At 58.8% G+C, this 24,204-nt stretch overlaps 2 protein-coding genes across 2 annotated transcripts in view; both read right to left on the minus strand.

Moving 5' to 3' along the window:
• Positions 1-4,335, minus strand: part of CORO1C (coronin 1C) — a 49,945-nt gene extending 45,610 nt beyond the window's left edge. Inside the window, exon 1 of the mRNA XM_062009592.1 lies at positions 4,100-4,335. The gene's annotated coding sequence lies outside the window, so the exon portion shown is untranslated. The remainder of the gene's footprint in view (positions 1-4,099) is intronic.
• Positions 4,336-14,073: 9,738 nt separating this feature from the next.
• Positions 14,074-24,204, minus strand: part of SSH1 (slingshot protein phosphatase 1) — a 33,299-nt gene continuing 23,168 nt past the window's right edge. Inside the window, exons 7-15 of the mRNA XM_062009649.1 lie at positions 23,759-23,824; positions 22,143-22,337; positions 21,821-21,914; positions 21,235-21,363; positions 20,105-20,151; positions 18,625-18,771; positions 17,488-17,688; positions 15,714-16,260; positions 14,074-15,228 (exon numbers count right to left, since the gene is read on the minus strand). Coding sequence (XP_061865633.1) covers positions 14,074-15,228; positions 15,714-16,260; positions 17,488-17,688; positions 18,625-18,771; positions 20,105-20,151; positions 21,235-21,363; positions 21,821-21,914; positions 22,143-22,337; positions 23,759-23,824 — 2,581 coding nt within the window. The remainder of the gene's footprint in view (positions 15,229-15,713; positions 16,261-17,487; positions 17,689-18,624; positions 18,772-20,104; positions 20,152-21,234; positions 21,364-21,820; positions 21,915-22,142; positions 22,338-23,758; positions 23,825-24,204) is intronic.

Consider the following 24,204-nt stretch of genomic DNA (forward strand, 5'->3'; position numbering starts at 1 on the left):
ATAGCACAGATTCTGATCTTTGTACAGGAAAATACCTTATTCTCAGCTCAGTTCCTGCAGCTACAAGGAACCACACAACAAAGCCTCCCCTTCCATGTGACCAGTCCCAAATGAAACCTGCCCTTCTATGTGATCAGTCCCAAATGAAACCTGCCCTTCTATGTCATCAGTACCAACACTCCTGTTCCTTATATTTTGCAGCAAAGGTTCAGAATTGATTCCAAACTTCATTTCAGCAGCTCCATCCATCCCTCCATCCATCCATCCCTCCATCCATCCATCCCTCCATCCATCCATCCATCCATCTATCCCTCCACCCATCATCTATCCATCCTCCCCATGCTGCCTCGCCATGCAGATGCTGCAAGCACCCATCTCTGCCTTTATAGGGAAGCAGCCCCATGTCCACAGCCTCCACCTCAGACTGATGCCAGTGCCTGAAGGTAGCTGCCTGCAGACCTGCATCGATCCCAGCGCTGCCGTCAGTCACGCTGCGTCGGCCCCGCGAGGATGCTGCCGTGCCTTACGAGGGAGGTGACTGCTGTGCTTCCTTGGGAGCCAGGAAGGGGGGGAAAAGAGAACCCAGCACCTGAGGCAGCAATTCCCAGGGGAAATGTTGATGGTGGCTTTGGCCTTCAGTAGCTGCAACACAACTTGAGGCCTCTGAGTGACCTCAGACGGACACCAGCCCCAGTCATTCAGAACCGGGGATGAATTTGCCTCGAACGTTTCAATTTGGTTAAATCCTCACTGCTAAATATATTCTGAATGAAGGAAAAGAGCTTACAGAGGGTTTAGAGAGATCAGCAATTTAAAGGCCTGTTATTTTGCAGCTTAACTTCTAAGTCATGCAGAATACACTGGCCCTGCCTGTGCTCTGGGCCTCGGGCTTGCACATACCCAGGTTATCCAGCTTTTGAGGGATGTTGTCTGCTATTTATCCATTCATTTCTCAAAGCCTTTCCATGTCTCATTCTATTTAGGTGACACCACAGGCAGCACGAGCTTCTCCCACCTGAAAGCTGCCTGTTTTCACGTTTCCTCTCCTGCAGCTCTCCTGATTTCAGATAGCCAAGGGCAGACCCAGCAGGGCAGAGAAGAGCTGCTGCTGCTGGGCTCTTCTGCAACGCCTGACATTCCAGTACCGTGCTGGGGATGTAATGGAGGGAAAGCTGAACTGCTTGCAAGGGAAAAACCACCCCAACCAACACAAGCCATTTCCTGTGCATGGAACAGCACTAGAGTCAGTCTTTCTGCCTCACTTTCCCACTGGGCACGGATGGAACGGTGAGGGCAGCTTTAAGATGCTTCCCAGCCTGGTTTGGGTTTTTTTTTAAAGGGCATTTCAATGATCATCAAATGCTGAGTGTCTGCCAAGACAAAATTGCACTGAGGCCCCATGCCACAGCTCTTGATTAGAGCTCATCAATTCTAGCTCTTGGATGGGGTTACGTGCTCTGCCCCGGGAAACGCTGCCCTGCGCTGCCAAGCGCTTCTCTGGAGACAGACACACAGGGAGAAACAAAATCCACTCGGTTTGGCCTTATTCAGTCCTTGGCCAGAAAGGGGAGCTGTAGAATTGTGGAATGAAGATAAGGAGAGCAAAATGTTCCATCAGACTTGGAACATAACAGCCAGGAAGGGAGAAGCGGGTGGGAGCGCGTCAGTGTGTGGGCAGGGAGGGAAGAGCAATCTGGGAACTGAAGCAGGGGGTTGGGAGTCAGCAGCCCTACAGTTTTATCCCAGCTCTGCCCCAGCTTTCTGCATGGCATCTGCCTCCAGACACAGCACATGTGGCCAGACCACCAGCCCCCTCCCCAAAGAGTGCTGGAAAGCCACTGTGGTGAGCGAGCCCTTGCCACGGCGTCGTTTGGGGACGGAGGGATGGAAGATGCTGGAGCCTGATAAGTAACGATAAGTGAACATTAGGTCAGGATGGGCATGCATAATTAATGCTCCTGTTATTAATGATTTACACTAGGTTTCATAAAGCACATTTATTAGCACACAGGCACACTACCACTCGCAGTAATGTGGGTGTCAGACACCTCCCTGCCACCTTGGTGCCAGAGCTGCCCACGCACTCACAGCTACAGCACACCTCTGCAGTCACTTCCAGCTGCTCTGATTCCTCACAGATTTTTCTTCTCCATCATTGTATCAGATCAGGAAATAGATTTTTGGTGGGCTTTCCCCCCCCCCCCCAAATTGCAATGAAGGGGAGGCAGATCCCAACACCTCATTAGGACACTGGGCCAGCAAATAAACCCGAGGCAATTAGTTGCAACAGATGGGATTCTCTTTGTTGCTGTCCCCACTACACCAGCTGACTGCCTGGGAAGGGAGAGACAAACACCACAAAACAGGGTGGGGGGAAAGAAAAAAGGAGGAAAGAAAAAGCAGGCTGTATGTTATTTACAAGGTGAACATCCTGGCACTGCCACTGCCATCACCCTGCCCAGCAGCCAGAGGCCGGGGCTCTGGGCCGGGCGCTGCGGGGCCGGAGCATGCCGAGTTACTCTTTGCCCATCTCTAGTCTCATCCTCATTATTCAACCAGTTTTGAAGGCTTTTGCCATCTTGTTCTGTTTCTGTCCCTGCTGTTCAGGTGCAAGTTGGAGCAACAGTGCTGGACAAGTGAGAGGGATAAGAAAGGAGCGAGGCGCTGGGGAACGGCGGCGAGGCGCTGGGCTTCGGCTCGGCAGGGGGAGGTTGGGGTTTGGAAATGGATTTAAGCCAAACCCAACAGACTGTGTCACAGCCACAGCAGAACAAGCAGCTCTTCCTGCTCTTTATCCCAACGATTCCACAGTTCAGCACTGCAATAAACTGTCTTGGACCCTCCCTGTTTCTTCCAAAGAGCAAGCAGGTAAACACCAGCCAGGGGGGATTCAGCTGCGGCTGCCTTAAGGACAAAGCCTGATTTCTCACAGCCCCTTCTCACCCCCCTCCTCTGTCAGAGCACCCAGAGCAGCCCCTGCTCCTCCTGCTCCCTGTGAAGGACACTGCACCACGGAACCAGGCAAAGCTCCCTCAGAGGAGGAGCAGAGGGGCTGCCTGGATCCTGACACCCCGGGAGCACCAGCGCTCGTGCTGCTCCGTGCACCGAGCCCCAGGCTGTCAGGTGGCAGACGTCTGCAGTGACAAACACTTCACAGCCCTATTTCCCTACGTCATGAGGATGACAACGTGCCTTCAGATCCTTCCTGAGAGGCTGGGAGCTGTTTTTCATGGCAGTTATTGCCGACACACACGCCAACTCGGTGGCAGAGTTCCTATCCTGACTGGGGTTTGTGACTTCTGTGGGTGAGAGCGACTGACAGCACAATGTCCTGAGCACAAGGGCATCATCACACCGGGTTTTGAAGCAAACAGGCTCTTCAGCTCAAAGCTGCCATCCGTTTCCTGTGCCTGAGCACATTTATTTGCCCTTAAAAGGAAATCCACAGTGGCAGATTGTCAAGGGATAGAAGGTGCAGGTTAACCAGCCTGGGTCTGACAGGTCCTTGCAGGACCCAAACTTCCAGACCCTCGTTTCTGCTCGTTCCCTGTTTCTGCACAACTGCTGCTTCACCAGCAGAACCTCAACCAAGTTCACTTCTATGTAGCTTTTGCAGTGAAAAGGTTTCCAGGTTGCTGACAGGCTTATTCAGCCGAGTCACAGGGTGGGAGAGAAAGAACCAGAGGAAAGAGAGTCCCTCCTTTCTAAGCTATAGCTAAAATATCATGGTATCAGCTCACCCAGTGCCTAGAGAGAGGGACACAAATCAAATCACCCCACGTGACAGCGGGAGGAAGCATCATATGGGTGCTTCTGCGCTGCATCTGCCCAGGAAAAGCAGTGCAAGGGTGCTGGAAATGACACTCATTTATAGACAGGAGGGTCTTAACAGGCAAATCTTCTCACAGAACAGTTTCCCTGCCAGAAGCACTTCACAGCAGACCTGAACTGACACCGACCACACACCGCTGCACGTGCCCGAGCGCGGCCCCTCTCCTGCTGTCACAGGCCACACGTGTTCTGCCCCCCGTGTTCCCCCCTCCCTGCCCTCACCCCCGAGCTGGGCACCCCCTGGCACGGCCCAGCCCTCCCTCCTCACCTTTCCTGGGGGTGCTGGGCGCCGGCTGTGCCGCCTTCCCCTCCGCTGCTTTGGCCTTTTCGAAGGTTTTCTTGGCATCGGCGACTTTAAGCACGTTCTCGTCGTCCTGCTCCTTCCTCCCCTTCCGCTCGGGCTCCTCCAAGCCCCCTCCTCCAGCAGTCCTGCCTCCAGTCAGCTGCTCCGTGCCTGCAGCTGCCCACTGCTCCTTGGTGGGCTTGGCTGCAGCGTCGTAGGGCTCCAGCAGCGCCTCGGTCATGGCCACAGTCCTGCTCATGCTCAGAGCCAGGCTCTCTTTGCTGTGGGTTCTGACAGGAGGGGCCGGGGGGGTTTTCTTCTGACTGTACAACTCGAGTATCCCCACATCTGCTTCACCTCCGAGATGCTCCGTGCTCTCGAGGAGCTGGCTGCTGCTCTGCCTCAGAGGCTTCCCAGCCTCTCTAGACACCGGAGCATACTCTGCAGCCGCAGAGACCATCCTCTCGAGGCTCTTTGCTCCCTGCTTGTCTGCCTTGGGCTTCCAGGCCGGCTCCTCCTCGCCAGTCTGGCCGTTGTGGCAAAGGCCGGCGGTGCCGTGGGGCCAGGGGCTGAAGCTCAGCAGCGGCCTGAAGCTTTGAGCCGCGTCGCTGCTTTCCCTGTGGCCGTAGGAACCAGCTGCTGCCTCCTGCTTGCTGTGCAGGATGTAATCCATGAGCACGGCGTTGCGCTCGAAGCTGTCCGACCTGGCGGGGACACTCGGCTTGCTCCCCGGCGAGGGCGAGTCCAGGCTGGGTTTGTTCACTTGCCTGCTGTCTGCGCTGCTGTCGGAGTCAGAGCGGCTCCGGTGTCCCCTCAGCACCCCTTGCAGAGCGTTGAGCCCGGCCGGGCCGGGATCCCCAGCAGTGTCCTCCTCAATCACAAGCACCTTGTGCTCCGCTTCCCATTCCTCCTCGGATTCGGCCTCTGCCTCCTGGATCAGGCGCCTGTACTCGCTCTCCTCCAGCCTGTACACCACCGGCCTCACTGTCCTGCCCCTGCCCCCCGGCCTCTGCCCGAGCTCCATCTCGTACACCTTCGGAGGGGCTTCTCCCTCCTCCCCTCTCCCACACCCTCGTGTCAGGGGCCGGTCTTCCAAGCTCGGGTCCCCCCCCAGCGCCCGCTGCCCTCTCCTCCTGCTGCCGCTCCTCTCTGCCGCCTGGGCAGGGCCGTGAGTGTCACCCCCCGGGTCGGGGAGGTCCCCCCTGTCCCTCCTGTGGCCCGGGCCCTCCTGGCCCAGCTGCGGCAGAGCACAATCCTCACCCGTCCCTGCAGGGGCTTCCCGGGCAGCAGCGCGGTCTCTCCCCGTCACCTTCCTCGTGTCATCCCCTACATGTCCGTAGCACTGCCAGGGGGAGGCTTCCATGGCCACCGGCTCCGGCACTGTAATTCCTGGTCCAGATGCTTTGGAACTGGCCAGCCAAGCTCCCTCCTCACCTTGGGTCTGGGCAGCCTTTCAGCGCCGCCTTCTCCTTCCTCCGCTACTGGAGAGACCGAGGCAGCTTGGAAGGCTCCGTGCTGGGTCATGTGAACTGGCGTTTTTCAGCCTCATGGCCAGCAGAGACGAGGAGGCACGTTGGTGAGAGGGAGCCCATCCTCTGCGGCAGGGCAGGAGGATCTCTCCTAACACAGCAGCTGTCAGGGTTGATGCTACGCTGGTCCCTAACCCAAATATATCCCACCTGAATCACGCAAAGGCACCTCCCAGCTCCTAAAGGGCCGCTCCACGGGGCTCCGCAGCCAGGACGCGCTGCCCTGGAGGAAACGGGGACTCTCCTCTTCTCCCCACCCTGCCGCAGCAACCGCTCCCGTGCGGCAATCCCTCCTGCCTTCCCTCCGACCTCGCAGCTTCCTCAGGGATTTACTGCCAGCTCATCAGCGCGGCTCGTCGGGGCGGGATCCCTCCGGCGGCTCCTCCGTGGGTCTCGGGGACAGCTCGGACACCCGCGTCCGTGGCCCTGGCACCTCCTCCCCGCGCCCTGCCCCGCGGCTCCCCGCTGGCAGCGGCTCAGCCCCGCTCCGAGTCCCAGCGCCGGGCTGCGACGGGGCGGCTGGAGCGCGGCACAGCCCCGGGAGCTGCCGGGGCATCGGCAACGCTCCCCCCGAGCCACAGCCCCGGGAGCTGCCGGGGCATCGGCAACGCTCCCCCCGAGCCACAGCCCCGGGAGCTGCTGGGGCATCGGCAACGCTCCCCCCGAGCCACAGCCCCGGGAGCTGCCGGGGCATCGGCAACGCTCCCCCCGAGGCACAGCCCCGGGAGCTGCTGAGGCATCGGCAACGCTCCCCCCGAGCCACAGCCCCGGGAGCTGCTGGGGCATCGGCAACGCTCCCCCCGAGCCACAGCCCCGGGAGCTGCCGGGGCATCGGCAACGCTCCCCCCGAGCCACAGCCCCGGGAGCTGCCGGGGCCTCGGCAACGCTCCCCCCGAGCCACAGCCCCGGGAGCTGCTGGGGCATCGGCAACGCTCCCCCCGAGCCACGGGCACAGCCCCGGGAGCTGCCGGGGCATCGGCAACGCTCCCCCCGAGCCACAGCCCCACAGCAGCCTCGGAAACAAGTTTTTCCCTGAAGAGACTCCAAAACACAAACTTATCCAAGATCCCTATTAACGCTCTGGGCATTTCTCACAACAACTCCCCGAGCAGAGAGTCGCTCCCTTTGGATAATTCCTCCTGCCAAACGGGCTCCGGCAGAGCGGCCGGGGGCAGGGGGAGCAGGGGGAGCAGGGCAGCCGGAGGGCTCTAAGCCGTTTATTCACAGGCGGGATGCCTGGCATTGCAGCGAGCCGGCGGCTCCAGCCCAGCGCCTCTTCCCCAGCGCTTTGCCTTTTATGGTGCAGGAGGTGGCGGCTGCCTGGGCCCGCTCCAGCGCAGCGGCACAGGCGGGGTGCAGGGAAACACCTCGGTGGTCGCTCAGGAGAGGCGGCAGCAGGTCGGGGCTGAGCCGGGAGATGCTGCCGGCAGGGGATGGGTTACCCCGCAACCGACACCCAGCGGCCGGCCCCAGGCTGAGCATCCCGCTGGCGCTCGGTGCGGCTGGGAAACGCTGCCGGGGCTTCACGGGGAGCCCGCGGGGAACAGTCCCGCTGCTCGGCCAGCGCCGAGGGCAAGGAGCGAGCGCCCACCCCGGCCCTTATCAGCGCTTATCAGCGCCGGGAGCGGCGTTACCAACGCACACGGCGGCCACACACAACCCCGCTTGGTACCACGGCAAGTTCCAGAGCCGCCGGCGCTGCCCTGAGCACACGGACCCGCTGCCCTGAGCACACGGACCCGCTGCACAGAGCACACGGACCCGCTGCACAGAGCACACGGACCCGCTGCGCAGCGGGGCAGGGGCAGGGGCCGGGGTGCAGCCGCGCCGGGGGGCTCGGGGCATCCCCCCTGCGGCATCGGAAACGCTGCAGCCGGAGCCGCTGAGCGCTGGGAGTGACAAACCTGAAAGCAGAGTCGCCTCTCCCCCGCCAGCAACTCGCCTGAGCTGGGCACAGCGACTGACCTCACAACCTGTCACAGTCTGGGGACACCAGCCTGAGCTGTGTTTGGGCTTGCCCTGTGTGGGGGCTGCAGAGCCCCGGGCTGGGGGGGAAGCTGCAGAGCTGGGTCCTCGGCCCTGGGTTTGGCTCGTGCATCGCTTCCCTGGGAGCTGCTTATTAAACACTGGGCAAGGTCTGACACGGCAGCAACGTGGGTTCAGCTCCTGAACTGTGCATAAAAGGAAACGGCAGCTGCAGCAGAGCCACTGTCACTGCCCCGTCCTCCAAACCAGAGAGGGAGAAAGAGACTTTTAGGGAATGTGCAATGCCCATGGCAAGAGCCAAGGCTGGAGCAAACCCCAGCGGCTCAGGGGCTGCTCCCCAGCCCAGCAGCTCCCCTGGCTGAGGCTGCTGAGGTACAGAAGGTGTCTGTGTGTGTGGGCACAGGCAGAGGGGAGCAGATGGAGGGGGAGCAGCAGCAGAGCTGTGCCCGCAGCCCCTGCCCCGCCAGCTCACCCCGCACTGGCACTGCTGCCTCTCAGCTTCTGCTGGGAAAAAGATGTACAATTCTAGGTGCTCAGAGCCAGGGGGGCTGCCCAGGCTCTGCCCACACACACACTGGGGCAGCACCCTGGCGAGATGGAGACCCACCACCCGAGCAGCTTCTCCCACTGCAGGAGGCTGCTGTCCAGTGCCCTGTCACATCCCACCTGCCCCTTCTCTCTGTGCATCACTTTGTGCCCTAAGCCCAAACACGACGCCAAACCTTATCTTTTCCCCCTCCATAACATCATTACAGTGTCTCTCACCCCCCCTGCAGTCACCCAGCCCCAGTATGACACTGGGAAGCACTGGTGAGGAACCATCCCCCTGCCATCAGGGGCAAAGCAGGGAGTGGGAGGCTGCTCGTGCTCCTGCTGGCTCGAGGGCTCCTCCCCGGGGCAGTTGAGGGGTCTGGACCTGTCTGGCATCTTCCCACTGCCCCAGGCTCCAACTGGGAGGGCACCCAGAGCCAGGCTGCCCCACCATCTGCCCATTGAGGCTTCATGCCCAGGCAGCTCCTTTTGCCAGCGAGGCTATAAATAACCCCTCCAATGGTCACCCAGGGAATGTGCCTCACTCCAGATGTTGCCCAGCTTTGCCATGGCAACAGCACAACAGGATGTAACACTGGGCCATAATAAGAACCTCTCCATGAAGAACCAACTTTCGAATCCTAACAAGAACAAAAAGCAAGGCCCTGGAACTGAAACTCACCAGCAGTGCCAGGGCACCCTCCGGCCGGCGCGGCCCCGCTGCCTCCTACCTGCAGCTCCAGAGATGCCAATGGCTACGGTGGGGACATGACCATCATCTCTGGGAGGCTGAGATGAGCAGGGAGCCTGCTGAGTCAGCTGAGGGAAGTGTGAATGAAACGACCCAACAGCAAACACCTGAGCCCAGAACGGCATCAGCCAAGGGACAGGCTCTGTCCCAAAGCCGTGGGGTCCCCTGAGCAGAGCTGGGGTGTCTGGGCAGCCCTCAGAAGCCCTTGACACAAAGCCAAGTGCTCTGTGCCCAAGGGACCCAGCCCAGGGTCTCTGTCCTTTGTCAGGGGAGGGTCAGGCACCGGCTGCAGCTCCTGGTGCTGCAGCTCCTGCAGTGGGTACCCGCCCCTGCAGCTCAGGGCCCTGCTCCTGCAGCTGGGGGAAGAGACACGTTTCACCAGAGATGCTCTCAGGTGTAAAGAGAAAACCCAAACCCTGACAAACCCACCCCAGGGAGCCCATGGCAGGTGATTTTCCCAGCTGGTGAGCTGCCACCTGTGCATGAGCCCCTGCAAAGCTGTGGGCACAGCCCAGAAACGGGCCGCTGAGACGAAGGAGCATCAGCCAGCACGTGCCACAGCCAGCTCGGGGTGACGCTCGGCTGCAAGGGGCAGGGAAGGTGTTCCCCAGCCCCCCCATGTTGCTGCACCCTCATCACAGCAGCAGCAAAGCCAGCCTCAGCTTGGGCTGCAGCAAGACCTCATTCACCCATGTGTGTGGGTTTGTACATCAGCATCACCAAATGAGCAGCCAGTGCCGGTCCCTGCCCAGGGCCAGCTGGTGGGAGCTGCTGGGAGGGAGCTGCAGGTCCTGGGAGCAGCCAGAGTACAAGGCCCAGCTGCACTGGGCTGGCAGGTGACAGACACCTCCTGCCTCCCAGCCAAAGCAACCCCCTAAAGCAAATGCTTCTGGTGGGGGTTAAAGACCCTGTGAGGCAATTAGCAAGTGTGCAAAGCTGGAGAGCACCCCCGGCCCGAGCTCTGCTGCCCTGCCAAGGTAAACACTGACATGTTCCTCCCTGAAGCAGCTTGGGGAGGGAGAACAATCCCAGGCAGCAACAAGACTCCTCACAGGCACCCAGACAGATGCTCACTGTTTGCCTTTAAAGGCAAAATTTGGTGAATGCCCAGGAAGGGCTGGTCCCACCTCGGCGGGATGCTGGGGCGGCAGCAGGACGGGCTCAGCGCCCAAGAGCCACGGCCCAGCGCTTGGCTCCTCGGCTGTCACGCGGGGATCTGCTCTCTGGGGGAGGCTGCAGCTCGGGGCTGTGGGATTCCAAGAGGCCCCGTGGCTATGGCACCACCCAGCCCCTCTCCACACCAGCCCTTCTCCCTGCACCGTGCTGCTGTCGCCTCCACAGACGTGGCCGCTCCGCTGCCAACCCCGCTCGGTGCCCGGCCGCAGCGCCAGCAGCTCCTCACACCCAGCCTGGGGGCTCTGAGCAGAGGCTGAGCAGACAAGTACAGATTTCAGTTCTGTTCCTCTCTCCAGGAATTAAGCACATTGCTGTTTTGTTCCCTTTTCCCCTCAATAAACCTGCAGGTGAGCCCGTGCTGTGCCTTGGGTGCGTTCCTGCTGCGCTCGCTGCTCCGACAGGGCAGCTGAAAAGCATCTGGCACTGCAAGGACACAACCCAGAGGGACAACCCACTGATTTCTGGGGCAGCAGAACAGGACCTAAAAACCCAAGGAGTGCAGGCAGGAGAGCTGGGAAGACACAAAGCTGCTGCTGCTCAGTCCATCGGTGCCCGTGGCCGCCTGCGCTCGCTGCCTCTCGGGCTCGTTGTGCCCCTTCCCCACCTGCAGAAACGCTGCAAACTGCTTTGGAAAGGAAAACAAAAGTTTATTTCTTTTCTTCACAAGAAGCACATAAAATATCCAGTACATCTGTACAAACAGAGTAACAAAAACAGAGCCCAAAAGTGCATCCTGCGTCCCCTCCTGCACACAGCCAACGTCCCGCGGGGGCAAACCCGCAGCCGGGACACGGCGCGGGGTAAAGGGAACGTGGTCAGAGCTCAGACACGAGCTGAACAGTGATGCCATCCTCACCCTGCCCTCCTCACCCTGCCCTCCAGGTCCATGGTCAGGCTGTGCCCAGGAGGGTCTCTCCCCCTCCCGTGCTGGAGCCAAACCAGCTTGGTAGGAGGGAGCCCGGGAGGGCGGCTGCAGCCACGGCACAGACCAAGAGCCCCGGCTGGCAGTCAGGCACCAGCTTTGTGCATTGGGGGTTTTGGCTGGGTTTGGGGTCACAGCCAGCAATGGGTTTGGGTTCCCCCATCACTGATGCTTCTGTGGCAATGCAGAGATCACTGGGAGCTGCTGCCTGGCCCTGCACAGCCCTGGCCCGGCACAGCCCTGGGGCTTTGCCACACGCGGAGCAGAAGGAAGCGGTTCCAGCAGCACCGAGCTCAGGAGGTGCCGTGGTCACGGTCTCACTGCCACCAGAAACACCAAAAGCACCAAAACAAAAGGACCCAAAGCAAATAGCAGAGTGGAACAGCTCAGCACGAACACACTGTGTTTGTAAACTATGAGTAAGGCACTCAATTGGAAAACAACAGTTACAAGAGTGGGGGAGGACAAGCACATCTACCTTCATGCAACAGCGCTGGGGAAGCCGCAGGCAGGGCAGGTTTGGCTACAGAACCCTCCCACATGGCACAGGGCAGCTCCCAGCGCCCAGCCTGCCTCTGGCCACACAGCCCCAGGGGCGAGGTGAGGGCAGCTGGGCAGTGCCAGGCTGTGCCCGGGCAGGGAACGTGTCTGGTGGCTGCAGCGGCTACAGAACCGCTCTGATCTTACCCAGAGCCAAGCCCAGCGTGTGCCCTGGGAGAGCTGCTGGTGTAACACAGCGTGGAGGAAAAGCAGTGTGTGAGCAGCCCTGGCAAGGAGGAGCTGCTGGTAAAGCAGCCCAGGAGCAAACCCTGGCAGCTGAGCCCTGCCAGGGGCTGCTCCGAGCCCCGTGGGCACCACACAGCGCCGGGGTGGCGCCGTGGGTCAGAGCCTGGCTGTGGATGAGCAGCAGGAATGAGGCAAACACAGGAAACTATTGCCATGGAGTAGGGGGGAATCCTTCAGTCCTGCTCTGTGCTCTCAGCCCTAAAAACAAAGGCTTGGGCACATCTTCCAGGGTCCCCCCACACAGCAGCTTTTGAGGGGTGAAAGGGGAAATGTGCCCGAAGCCAAAACCACACCTCAGAGTGGAGGCTCTGGGAGGAGGGACACAGCCAGGCCCTGCAGTTCTCACACTGTGGATAAAAACGCTTCATCTTTATGCTTAAGGAACAAAAAAGGTAAACTCTGGGCATTTAGGCCAGCAAAGCACAGGGCTCCCTTCCTCGGGGCAGGGGAGTTTTGATCAGGAGAGGCTCAGAACTGCTGCAGCCCTGCTCCCTGCCTCACCCCCAGCAGGGGACTGCTGTGAATGGCTTTCAGCCGGGATTTACAAGTGTGAGAGAACTTGCACTCACAGCCTGGCTGGTAAACAAGCAAATCCATCCATTTGCCACTGCTGACCCTCTGCTCTGACCCTCTGGGGCTGCTCTGACCAACCCCCAGGGCTGAAATCTCACTCCAAGGCAGGAGCAGCCACCACGGGCACTGAGAGCACACAGGTTCAGAGCACGTTCCCTCTGTGCTGCTCCATCTCTCCCCTCCTGGGCCAGGTCTCAAACACAGCAGTTCTTGACCTGGCTCATTGCCCAAAACAGTCCAAGAAAAAGTGCATTTCCTGGAGCATGGGCCAAGTGCTGCATTTCAGGCATCTCCCACAGCAGGAGAGCAGGGGGACACTGCTCAGGGGACACTGCTCAGGGGGACACTGCTCAGGGACACCGGAGCCATGGGCCAGCGCAGGGAAGAGCTTCCTCACAGCAAAGGGAAAGCTCCCTTCGTCCCTGCAGGCCATACCAGCTTTGAGAGGGGATCTCACCCACAGCTCCAGTGCCCCTGTCTCTCTGGAGCCAGCCCACATTTCTGCCTGACTGCTCACCCTGAAGGATGCAGCCCCTGAGAGCAGGATGATGCTCCTCTCAGCCCGGGCAGGAGGCTGGTGCAGCCCTGCAAGGACACAGACACTGGAGCTCCCCGTGCTGGGGCCGTCCCCCTCCTGACACCTGCCAGAAACAACCCCTTGGACTTCAGCAGCAGCTCCCCAGGCTGCTGGAAAACCAAGGACACAGGAACCCAACCCAACAGACAATCAGGGATCAGAGCTTCACCCCCTTCCCACGGCAGTGGGAGAGCAGCAGAGCCCTCCCTCCTCCCTGAGTCACCAACAGCCTGACCAAGGGGCCCCAGCACAGGATCCACGACACTACACAGAGTCACACAAAGCTCCAGGGTCACTGGCCAGGCTGGGCAGCAGCACTGGGACACCACAAACCACGACAACAGCAACAACACCCACGGAACACGACGTGTGTCCTCATCTAGCCAACACCGGCACGTCACAGAGTCAGCACCAACAGAGCTCAGCACCAACAGAGCTCAGCACCAACAGAGCTCAGCACCAACAGAGCTCAGAGCTCAGCACACCTTCCCCACGCTGGCCTGCTGTGGCAAAGCCTCTGCTCCACACTCCTCCAACAGCTCCCAGCCAGGGAACACCTTCAGACAACAGCAAGGACTGGGGGGAAGAGCCTTTCCGAGCTAAAACTCAAACTGCCACCAAGCCGAGGCCGAAGGTCCCTGGGAACAGAGGTAGTGCTTGTGTCACCATCTTCAGGACTCTTCCACAAGTGCCCTGTGTTAAGCAGAGGCTTGTGCCCCTCTGTGAAATAACAAGTCAGGATGAATTGTTTGGCTGAGCCTTTGAAACGGAACGTTTCAGCGTTTGATAGCTACACATAGATAAACAGAGCCCACCATCTATCTGTATATCCACACACACACAAACCCATCTCGCTACACTTGGCAAACGGGACTAGGAGCAGCACCCTGCGGGACAACAGGCCACAGCTCACACGCACAGCCCTCCTGGAAGCCACGCAACACGCCTCGCTTCCCCTCGTGCCACTCACCGTCACCCACTCTGGGCTCTTGCTCCCCGCTCACAGCACCAGCAGGGGCAGCAGAGGCGGCACCGCACCGACCGCTGCGAGTCAGCCGATCAGACTGCACCGCTGCAAGGGATAAAGGCTGTAAAAACCCCCCTCCCCCCCTCCCCCCACAGGAGACATCAACTTTCGCCCACCCAAAGCGTGTCCTTGGAGCCGCCCCCCGCCCGCCCCGCTGCCCGCGGCTCGCGCTCCCTGGAGTCCGCCACGGCCGCCACGTCCGCGTCGCTCGCCAGGTCCTCGCAGGACAGGTTGAGGCAGCCCAGCTTGGCCAGGGAGTTGGAGCGTTTGAGCGGGGAGGACACGGTGAGGCCGGCCAGGCGCAGGCGCGTCTCGATCTCCTGCGTGCGCTGCTTCACCAGCCCCGGCTTGCCCCGCACGCTGTGGATGCTGTCGCTGCTGGAGCTGCGCGTCAGGTTGGAGCTGCGGGACGACGAGGGCGTGTAGCAGATGGTCTTCAGGAAGTCCTTGGTGAAGCTGCTGGTGTGCTCCGGCCGGCACGGGACGGGGGTGGAGGTTTTGTGGGCGACCCCCTCGGGCGCCCGTTTGGCGTCTGCCTGCGGGGCGCTGAGCGGCGCCGGCCCCAGCAGAGGCACCAGGCCGTGCTGGGACAGCAGCTCCTCGCTCTCCTCCGCGATGTCAGCGCCCACCCTGCTCAGGGGGCTGTCTCTGAGCAGCGAGCAGGCGTCCGAGGGGAGGCTCTTCAGCCTCTCCAGCTCCTTGGTGTGCTTCCTGACCAAACCCGCCTTCTGCAGCTGGATGAGAGACTCCTGGTGCTGCATCAGGTAGCTGCTGGCGCTCGGCTTCTCCAAGTCCTTGCTGAACAACAAGTACTTCATGTCCTTGGTGGGTCTGGCGTCCCTCCTGCCCAGACACTCTTCCTTCACCACGTCAGCGTTAAGGAGGCTGCTGTGGCAGCGCGGCTCTCTCCGGGCCGGCGCGGCTCTGGGTGGGGTTCTCGGTGCGTCTTTTCCTTCCTCGGGGCCGCCGCGGTGCTGATCCAGAGCCCGGCACGTCTCGGCCTCCAGCGCCCCGGCTCGGGCGGCGTCCCCCAGCTGTGCCTTGGCGGGCAGGGGCTCGGCCAGGCCGGGGGGCAGCTGGGGCAGCAGGGCTGGCTGCGTGCACACGGTGGAGTTGTGCCGCGCGGCGCCGGCGTTGAGCTTCTCACACTGCTCCCCGAAGGAGTCGGGGGACAAGCCGGCCGAGGAGTACACGCAGTCAGCACAGGACTGGTATGAAGGCTTCACCTTACTGAGGATCCCAAAGACGGCGTCGTGCTGCGGGAAAGAAAACAGGCAGAGATAAAGGTGCAGGGAAGGGGGGACGGCAGAGGCACAGAGCACGAGACACAGGGACAGGCAAAGGGCCTGGAAACGCAGCCTGAGGGCCTGGAAACGCAGCCCATTTCACTCCTCTGGAGGCCCTGCGGCAGGAGGAAAAGCCAGGCACGTTGTCAGCAGACAGAACCTTCCACGGAAGGGTACCTACCGTTTCAAGCGATGGTCACGCAAGCAAAGTTGCCCAGAGCAGTTTACAGGGCACTCACGTGTGTGTGCTCTCTCTCTCTCTCTCTCTCTGCCATCTAAATCCATAGCTTGGGCAAGCAAAGCCACCTTCAGAAGCACTTCGGAAAGGAAGAAGCTCGTCATGGAATGAAAGGCTTTATCCCAGTCAAATGAAACCGTGCTATGAAGATGAGGAGAGCAGTTTCACTGGCAGCAGTCAGCCATGCTAACCACCTACACTGCACCTCCATACGCACCTCAAAATCCTCCGGGCAACTCCGCTTGCTGTTGTTGTTATTCAAGTTCTCCCTATTAAGCCTGCTCTCCTCCTTGTGCGTGGACAACCGCCGCCTCCACTTCTCCACCGCATTCTCCTCCCTCACACCGTCCTCCCCGTGCTCCCCGGGGCCCAGCACCATCCTGCCCTTCCGGGGGCTCAACTCCACTTTCTTCTTCACCTCCTTCTCCCCGAAGCCGCCGAGCTGGGGGCCCTTGGCCGTGTCGGGCAGCCCCGCCGGCGCCTCCCGCTGCGGCTGGTCCCCGGGGAAGCAGCTCTCCCTGTCCCTGGGAAGCTTGTTCTCCAGCAGCGTGTCCGAGAGGCGCTGGAAGCAGTAGCTGAAGCCCGCGGGCAGCGCGGTGCCGGCGCGGTTGTCCAGGAACGGCGCCGGCGCCTCCAGCTCCGACAGCCGGTTCTCCAGGTCCATGTCCAAGCTCTCCAGGAGGAAGTCGCTCGAGCCCGTGTCTGTGCTCTGGGGCAGGTTGCTCTCTGCCTGCTGCTTCCACAGCTTGTTGTGGCGTTGCTTGCTGGGGGAAGGGACAGAGACACGAGTGACCAGAGCTGAAGGATGCTCAGCGCCGTGAGCGTCCCTCCCTCCCTCCCCACGACCTCTGGGCCCAGCCCTGTGCTCCTGCTTGGCCAGAACCATCTTTAGCATCAGCATTTTGTCCCTTTGCCCACTCCAGAGTCTCCCAGCAGGCTCACGGCTGTTCCCCAACGTCCATAAGAACAGCCCTCAGAGGAGTCCCACAGCACAGAGCGAAACACTGTGGACCAGCATCTCTGCACGTCTCATGGCACAGCTCTCGCTGACCCTGGGTGAAAAACCGTCCTTCTCTTCCCCCAGTAGAGCAGAGGCCAAGTGGAACACACAGAAACCTTCCTGAGATACTACGGCACTTGCAGTGGCAGAGGCTTGTGATTGGCATCATCACCCAGAACTGCCAACGATCTGCCTCCAACACTGCCCGGGCTCAGTTCTGCCTCATTAAGCAACAACAATGTGCTGGTTGCTGAGAAATACAAACACGCTTCCCAAAGGCAGAGGAAGCCTCACTGGATTCAACCAGAGCAGGTCTCCCTCGAGACAGCTAATTTCCCTCAGGGAGGCCTGGCATAGGAAAGGTTTGGAACAACAGGACCAGCCCAGGCTTCTGCATCTGCCCTTCTGAGGAGAGCCCTTCAAACCACGGCACCACACACCCTGCAGCACCTCTGCCACGACACACACGGGGGATGCCGACAGAAAAACCTGAGCACAGCTCACAGACTGTCAGAACCCCAAAATGATGGGGTGGGAAGGGCCCTGCAGAGCTGCTCCAGCCCCAGCCCCTGCTCCAGCAGCTTCCCCTGGCTCAGGGGGTACAGGAACGTGTCCAGGTGGGGTTGGGAACCTCCTGAGCAGGAGCCTCCACACGCTCCCTGGGCAGCCTGGGCCAGGGCTCCCTCACCCCAGCACCAAAGGACTTTCTCCCTGTGTTTAGGTGGAGCTTGTTGTGTTCCAGCTGATGCCCACCACTCCTTTTCCTTTCCTTTCCATCACAAACCTTGGCCCCATCCCCTTAACACTCAGCCTGCAGGTACTTATGAGTGTTGAGGAGATGTCCCCTCACCCTCCAGGCTGAGCAGCCCCAGGTCCCGCAGCCTTCCCTTTGCAACCCCAGCGAGTGTCCTGGCGACACACCACGAGCTGCTGCCTGCAACCAGCCCCTTGTCTGCCCCGAGGCCCCTCTGTGCCCGTCCTGGGGCCTCACCTGGCATCCAAGATGCCTTGGTACTCCAGCAGCTGCCTCATGAAGCCGGCGTTGGGCCGGGCGATGCTGCGCTTCTGCTTGACGTAGCCGTAGGCTTTCTCCAGGGACCAGCCGAACTCCTTCATGGCGTAGGCGATGACGGTGGAGGCCGAGCGGCTCACGCCCATCTTGCAGTGCACCAGGCACTTGGAGCGGTTCTTCCTGCACAAGGGACACACGTCTCACCTCTCTGCTCATGCCACCTGCTGTTGCTGCTTTACACAGTGCAGGGACGGTGTTTTGTCCCCCCAGGACCACCCCGAGGCCACAGCTCAGTAGGTGAGAAAGGTTTTGGGGTGAGCTGTGAGGTGAGGCTCCCTCCAGAAACGCTGGCAGCTGGAGAAGGGCACGTCACTCATGTCACTGTCTCAGGGACCACCGTGTCAGCCTCCTCTATCCAGTAAGGAGTCCCAGGGCGAGAGGAAACGCTCTCAAGTTTCCCCAGGGGAGGCTGAGGCTGGGGCTGAGGCAGAACTGTTTCCCTGAGAGGGGTGGCACCCCTGTGTCAGGCTGCCCAGGGAGCTGGGGCAGTGCCCAGCCCTGGAGGGATCCCAAAGCCATGGAGCTGAGGTGCTGAGGGCCAGGGCTCAGTGCTGGGCTGGGCAGGGTGAGGGAAGGTCAATGGTTGGCCTCCAGGACCTTCAAAAGCTTTTCCAACCCAAATGATTCCACAAAGCCTCCTGCCTGCCCAGGTCTTTGGACACAGGAGTGAGCAGGAACAACCTGGGGGTAAAAGGCCAGGGGAGTCTGACGGGCTCTGTCACCATCTCTCATCTGCAGAGACAGTTGGGGCTGGTCCAACACACAGACGTGTTGGAGCACTGCCAGAACTCCTCGAGCAGAGGAAATGTCCTCATTTCCCTCTGGAAGCAAAACAAAACACTACTACAAAATATCACAGGCTAGGAACAGGTTAATGCCAGCACAGGAAAAGCCAAGGCCTGGGCAAGTGCCAGGGACACACAGAAGCTACTGGTGCAGCAGGAATGCAGAAGCCCAGGGGGTGAGGGGCCGTGGGGGGCCCAGCCCCGTGCTGGGTGACACCCCCAGGACAGTGTGTCAGAGCTCTCGTGCCATCAGGGCTCTGAGCACACCTACTTGGCCTTGTTGATGAAGTGATAGGCCTCGTTCCAGTGGGCCAGGAGGTCCGTGGTCTCCTCGTCGTACACGCGGATGTTGTGATACGCAAACAGGCCGGGGAAGAAGTTATCGATCTCCCTCGTGACGTTGAGGATGTAGTCAATGCTGTGGAGACAGGGAGGGAAACCAGGCTTGGCACTGCCACAGTCATCACAGAGGAACTGATGCACACTGGGCAGCCTGTGAAACCTGACACACCACGAGCTGTCAGGTTGTATCTGCAGCCCTAATCCCGACCCCCTGGGACACCTGGTGACAGGTCACACACGTGGCACTCGGGGTCTGTCTGTCCTCCCAGCTCTCACCACCAGCATATCCCCTTCCAAGCATCAACAGACCTCAGAGAAGCTGATTTTAGCCTGTCTGCAGAGGCTTTGTAAGCTGACCACAGCCCCCTCCCTGTGTGCCACACACGGCTCCTGGGACGTCAGCAGAGGGAAAGCACTTTGGCTGCACACCATTCCTTTGGGCCAGAGCTGGGAGCAGACCCCAGGAATCCCAATTTCCAGCTGCAGCCTTTAGCTGCAAAACCAGCTTTTTCTCTTCCTTCTGACCAAAAGTATGAAATGAGAGTCATGAGGTATCTCCTGATTCCTGCCAAACACTACAGCAGGATCAGGGGAGAAGGGCTGTCCCCATCGATCTACCACCTCCTATCAGGCAGATACAGCACAGGCAGGGGAGATCTGCTTCAGCATTTGTCCAGCTCTGACTTTCAGACCCTGCATGTCAAGATGCCTTCCCTGTAGATCACAAATCTGCTTCCTTTACTCGTTCAGAGGTGTCCAGACATCTGTTCCCCAGGACTCCAAAGGAGGCGTTTTCAAGCCATGCTGTTGAGCAACACTTTTCAGTGTCTCACACCGAGGTTGTTTTATGCCTTGGGCAAGCAGCAAATATTTATATGCAAAGTTCTCACTTGTCCAAAAAAAGCCTGAGAGTCAATGAAGCCAAGAAGCAGTGTGGTGATGAGAGTGTGGTGAAAGACAGCCCTGCAGCTGCCTGTCGGGGCAGGTGAGACAGGGGCTGCTCAGCCACAGGAAGCTCTGCTCCATTTAGAGGGTTTGTTCCCCTAAGCTCAAGTGCTGTAACATTTGCTCTTCTGCAGCCTGCAGGAATCCACACCCCACATAACAACACCTATGGCCATTTCAGGCTCAGGTGCTACACACTGGAGGGGTTTTGGAGATGTTGGTTACTTCACCAAGGAGAGGTTTTGTTGTTTCCATTCTACACGTTACTGCCAGGAATGAGGCAGGAAAGGTTTCCTGACTGAGATCCTGATGGTAAGTCACTCACACTGCTGGGAACGGGCCCAAACTCATCCCTGCAGTCTACAAACATCACATGTCATCTCAAGAGACCTGAATGTAAGTTAAAGACAAACAAGGGGAGGTTTCAGAGTGTAAGGCTGGTGCTTGGAAGGTGCAGTACTCACCCTGAGCCCTGCAGCTCCTCGAGGTTGGAGGCATTCCACTCGGACCCCTGCAACAGCCACAAACCACGTGTCACAGCAGCTGAGAGTCTCCCTTTTTCCTGAGGTTCTGCCACCCCCCCGTCCTCAGCAACCATCCTTAGCTGCTGACTGAAAGCACAGAGATGTCCTGCCCTCAGCAGGCAGGGACTTCCTGAAGGAGGGGACAAGGGCACTGCATCCTCACCAAAGGAGTTTGTTCTAGGTCAGCGTGCAACAGAGCACATCCCACTCCACTGCCCATGGCCACTCTGGCTTTATGAACACAGACATAAACAGTGCAGGGAAAGAAAAGAACTGTGTGTGGCATGTCTGGGATCACAGGTATATAAGCAGTGAGGCAAATCCTGACAGTTGTGGAGGTGGTTACATCTTGGATTCCCCCCATAGCTGCAAACCAGAAAGCTGAGAAGGGTTTCAAAAGCAGGTTTTGGCCTCAGCCACCAGCACTTCCTCTGACTCTCCAGAACAATAAACCCACCCGAGCACAAGTGTTCATCTCCAGCAAGTCTTTGTTCCACATGGCAGTGCCTGGTTTTGCCTGGAGTACCATCTAGTGGCAACAAACCAGAGGAAGCACAAACGGTGCCTGGCTTCTGTGGAGCTGCACATCACCTCAGCCTCAGTCCTTACGTAGCTCTGGCCATGCCCACAGAGCTTCACGGGCCCCATGGAGAAAAAGGGCACGGGGATGCTAATCAGAGCCAGAGTAAAGGGTTGTCACACCAGGGCAGCACCCCCAGCTGCATCCCTTGCCTTGGAAGAAAATCTCCACAGCTAGAAACAGAAAATGAGCATGCAGAGAACTCCAGCTCTGCCATGGACTGTCCTGAAACAGCATCAGCCTCCCAGGAAAGAATCCTTACAGCAAGTCCCAGAAATGACAACACAGAGAGAGAAAGGAGCTTCTCCACGAGCAATATGGATGCTGGAGTGGAGCCTGCACAAGGGGTGGGACAGAGGGCTGTACCTCCTGCTGGTGCTGCACAAGTCAGCCCTCACCCCAAATCCAGCTTCCTCCAAAGCCCAGTGACTCGCCAGATCACTCCCACCACAGCACCCACTGCTCCAGAGCTCCTGCCCCAGCAGCTTACCAGGTACAAGTGATCAAAGATCAGAGAGGGTTTGTCCATCTGGCCCAGGATCAGCAGCATCTCGTTGTCTATAAATTCCTTGAATTCCTTCAAGTTGCAATTCATGTGTTTCTCCAGCTCATTTCGTATCTGCAGGGCAGAAAACAAAGGAAGCCATGAGCAGGTGAACACCAGGACACTCATTTAACACAGCCACGAGGCCTCAGGCCACCAGCTGCATCTTCTGAGGTGCCACCTGCACAACCACAGGGATGCACCGAGGAGGAAGTGTCTGCAAACCCAGTGCTTGGACACGCCAACATGTGCTACAACCAACGGTAACATCGCCTCTGATGGCACCTGGTTGCCAAAGGACCAGGCAGTACACACTAGAAAGGCACATCCTTGCTACTAAGAACCACACTCTGGTGCTGGTGTTGCCCCAAGGGATGGCAAAGCCACAGAGCAGAGCCTTTGTGGGATGGCTGGAAGCACACGACCAAGAGCCAGTGACACTGTGTTATAGGATGTCTCTTCATCAGTGCAGCACTCTCTGGATAAAGGAGCCTAGCAGGGAGAACAAGACAGCAGGAGTTTCCCCCTTTACCTCCTTAGAAGTCACGTTTTCCAGGTCTTTGCTCATCATGATGCTCCGGAGTTGGGCTTTGATGAGCCGTTCTGTTCGTTCTCTTTCAGTTGGCCTGGAAAGGAGAGGCACAGGCTGTCCCCAGAGCTGGCACCACACACACAGTGCCACTCGTACCCTACAGGGGACTGGTGTTAGAAGCCATTCTAGTGACAGTCATGGCAGAAGAACATGAAGACACTGATGAGAGGAGAGTAAATGAAGCACCAGAGAAAGCAGAGGGAGAAAGGGGGATTTTCCCCATGAGCCAAGTCAACTTTTGGTAAGGAAACTGAGAACTGACTTGTCAACAAACAAGGCTGGAGAGTCGGGGCGGGTGGACTCCAGGTCCTGCATTGCATTCCACTCATTGATGCAGCTCTGGTCAGAGCTGATGCAGCTTTCGTAGTAGGTGGCCCAGACCAAGGCCATCCCACCTGGGAAGTAGTTGTACCTTCTTGCAACTTCACAGGCTTTGTGGAGGATCTGTAAAGCAGACCTGCAAGACGGGGGGAGAACAGATGTGAGCAGCAGGAACAGACAGGGCAGCATCTGAGAGACTTTCCCAGAGAAAAAGAAAAGCTTTTGAGCACTGAGTTGGATGCAGTTTGCTTTTTGGGAGCAGCAGAGTTATTGTATCAGAGTTCAAAGAAGGCACAAACTTGGAGGCCTTCTCAAGAGCTGGGCCAAGGCAGAGGCTGCAATCTTCTCCTGATTAACAGGCAAGCACAAGGCACGAGTTGCTCTGGGATCTAATCATTAGCTAACTTGAAAAGCCAGACCAAAGGAAAACAAAGAACATGGACAATTTTCAAGCCACCTTCAGCAAGGAGTCAAATGCATATTTAGCAGCATTCTTGGCCTCTGACACGCTCCAGGGACAAGGCCCAGATTGGGTCATTTGTTTTTGCAGATCCCAGCATTACTTTTTCCTTCCTCCCCTCCTCCTTTTCACTTTTTTCTTTTCCTTTCCTCTTTTGGAGGCTCTGCTGTGAAGATGTCACTGCACTCGATGCAATAGCCACATCCCAGGCTGCCAGCAGGAGGGGCCAGGTTCAAAAACGACAGGAACAAGAGTTTCCTTTGTTTCTGCACCCAATCACCCCTCACACGACATCCTTCTCCACAGCTGCATCTCTTCCCTACCAGATGCCACAAGGACAGGGATGTCTCGAGGCTCCAACGAGAGCCAGCAAATTGCCCAGGCCAAGAGAGATGCATTTGGTTTGTGCAGGGCTGGGGAGCAGCCTCTTCAAGAAGGAATTTGCTGGCATGGCTGCTGCTGATTCAGCCACCTCTGCTTCAGTGTGTTGGAATCCCTGCACATGGGAGGGGTGTCAGGAGCTGAGAGGTGAACAGGCACCCGGGGCAGGATGGCTGCAGGAACCCCAGCACAACACAGGGAATGCCACAGGGTGCTTCAGCCAGCTAGAAAAATACACAGAGGGAGGAAAGACTGAGCTTGTAGCCTGCTGAATTCAACCTGGTCTTCCATATATATTCACCTCACTAGTGCCACATCCACAGCCGCTCTGAACGGAGGCAGGAGACCTGTTTGGGGTCAGTATTCTCACAGTCCCTTTCACAGCACTGCTACCTGCTGAGGCAGGGAAGCAGCATCTCTGCTGCAGCTCCCTAAGTACCAACTCTGGAGAATGCTGAAATGCTGTTTACTTGGTTTTAGTTTCTTCCCAGAAACAACAGCCTCCTTGTCAATGAGGCTCATGGACACACACACCACATGGGCCATGGACACACACACACCACATGGGCCATGGACACACACACACCCCACATGGCTCAGGGACACACACACCCCACATGGCTCAGGGACACACACACACACCACATGGGCCATGGACAGACACACACCACATGGCTCAGGGACACACACACCACATGGCTCAGGGACACACGTACCACATGGCCTGCACCGACACTGGCTTGAAGATGTGCATCCTCCCCGCTGTGCTCACGCTGAAGCCACTAAGACAGAAGGGAGCAAAAGCAAACCAGTCAGAAATTGCTCTCTGCATGACAAGCTGCACTCTACAAAGAGCCACTGCAAAGGTAGTGACAGGGGCACTCACAGGCAAAAAGAATCAGGGGTGAGAATTTGCACTGACAGTTTCCCACCGTCCTCCCAGCTAAGAACAGCCCGGTGCTGGCTGCCAGGGGTGGGACTGGGCTTTCACACAGCACCCCCTGGGCAGCACAGCTTCCACCCAGCAGCTGGAGGGCAGCAAGGTAAAACCTCGTTGTCTGAATAAGAGGATTGCAGCCATGGATCCAAAATTGGAGCTTCATTTGCAAGCTGACAGAGAATCTCTCCTAGAGCAGCCCCCAGGTAGGGAAAGACATTCACA

This window comes from Colius striatus, chromosome 17 (assembly GCF_028858725.1).
Source record: "Colius striatus isolate bColStr4 chromosome 17, bColStr4.1.hap1, whole genome shotgun sequence".
Lineage (NCBI taxonomy): Eukaryota > Metazoa > Chordata > Aves > Coliiformes > Coliidae > Colius > Colius striatus.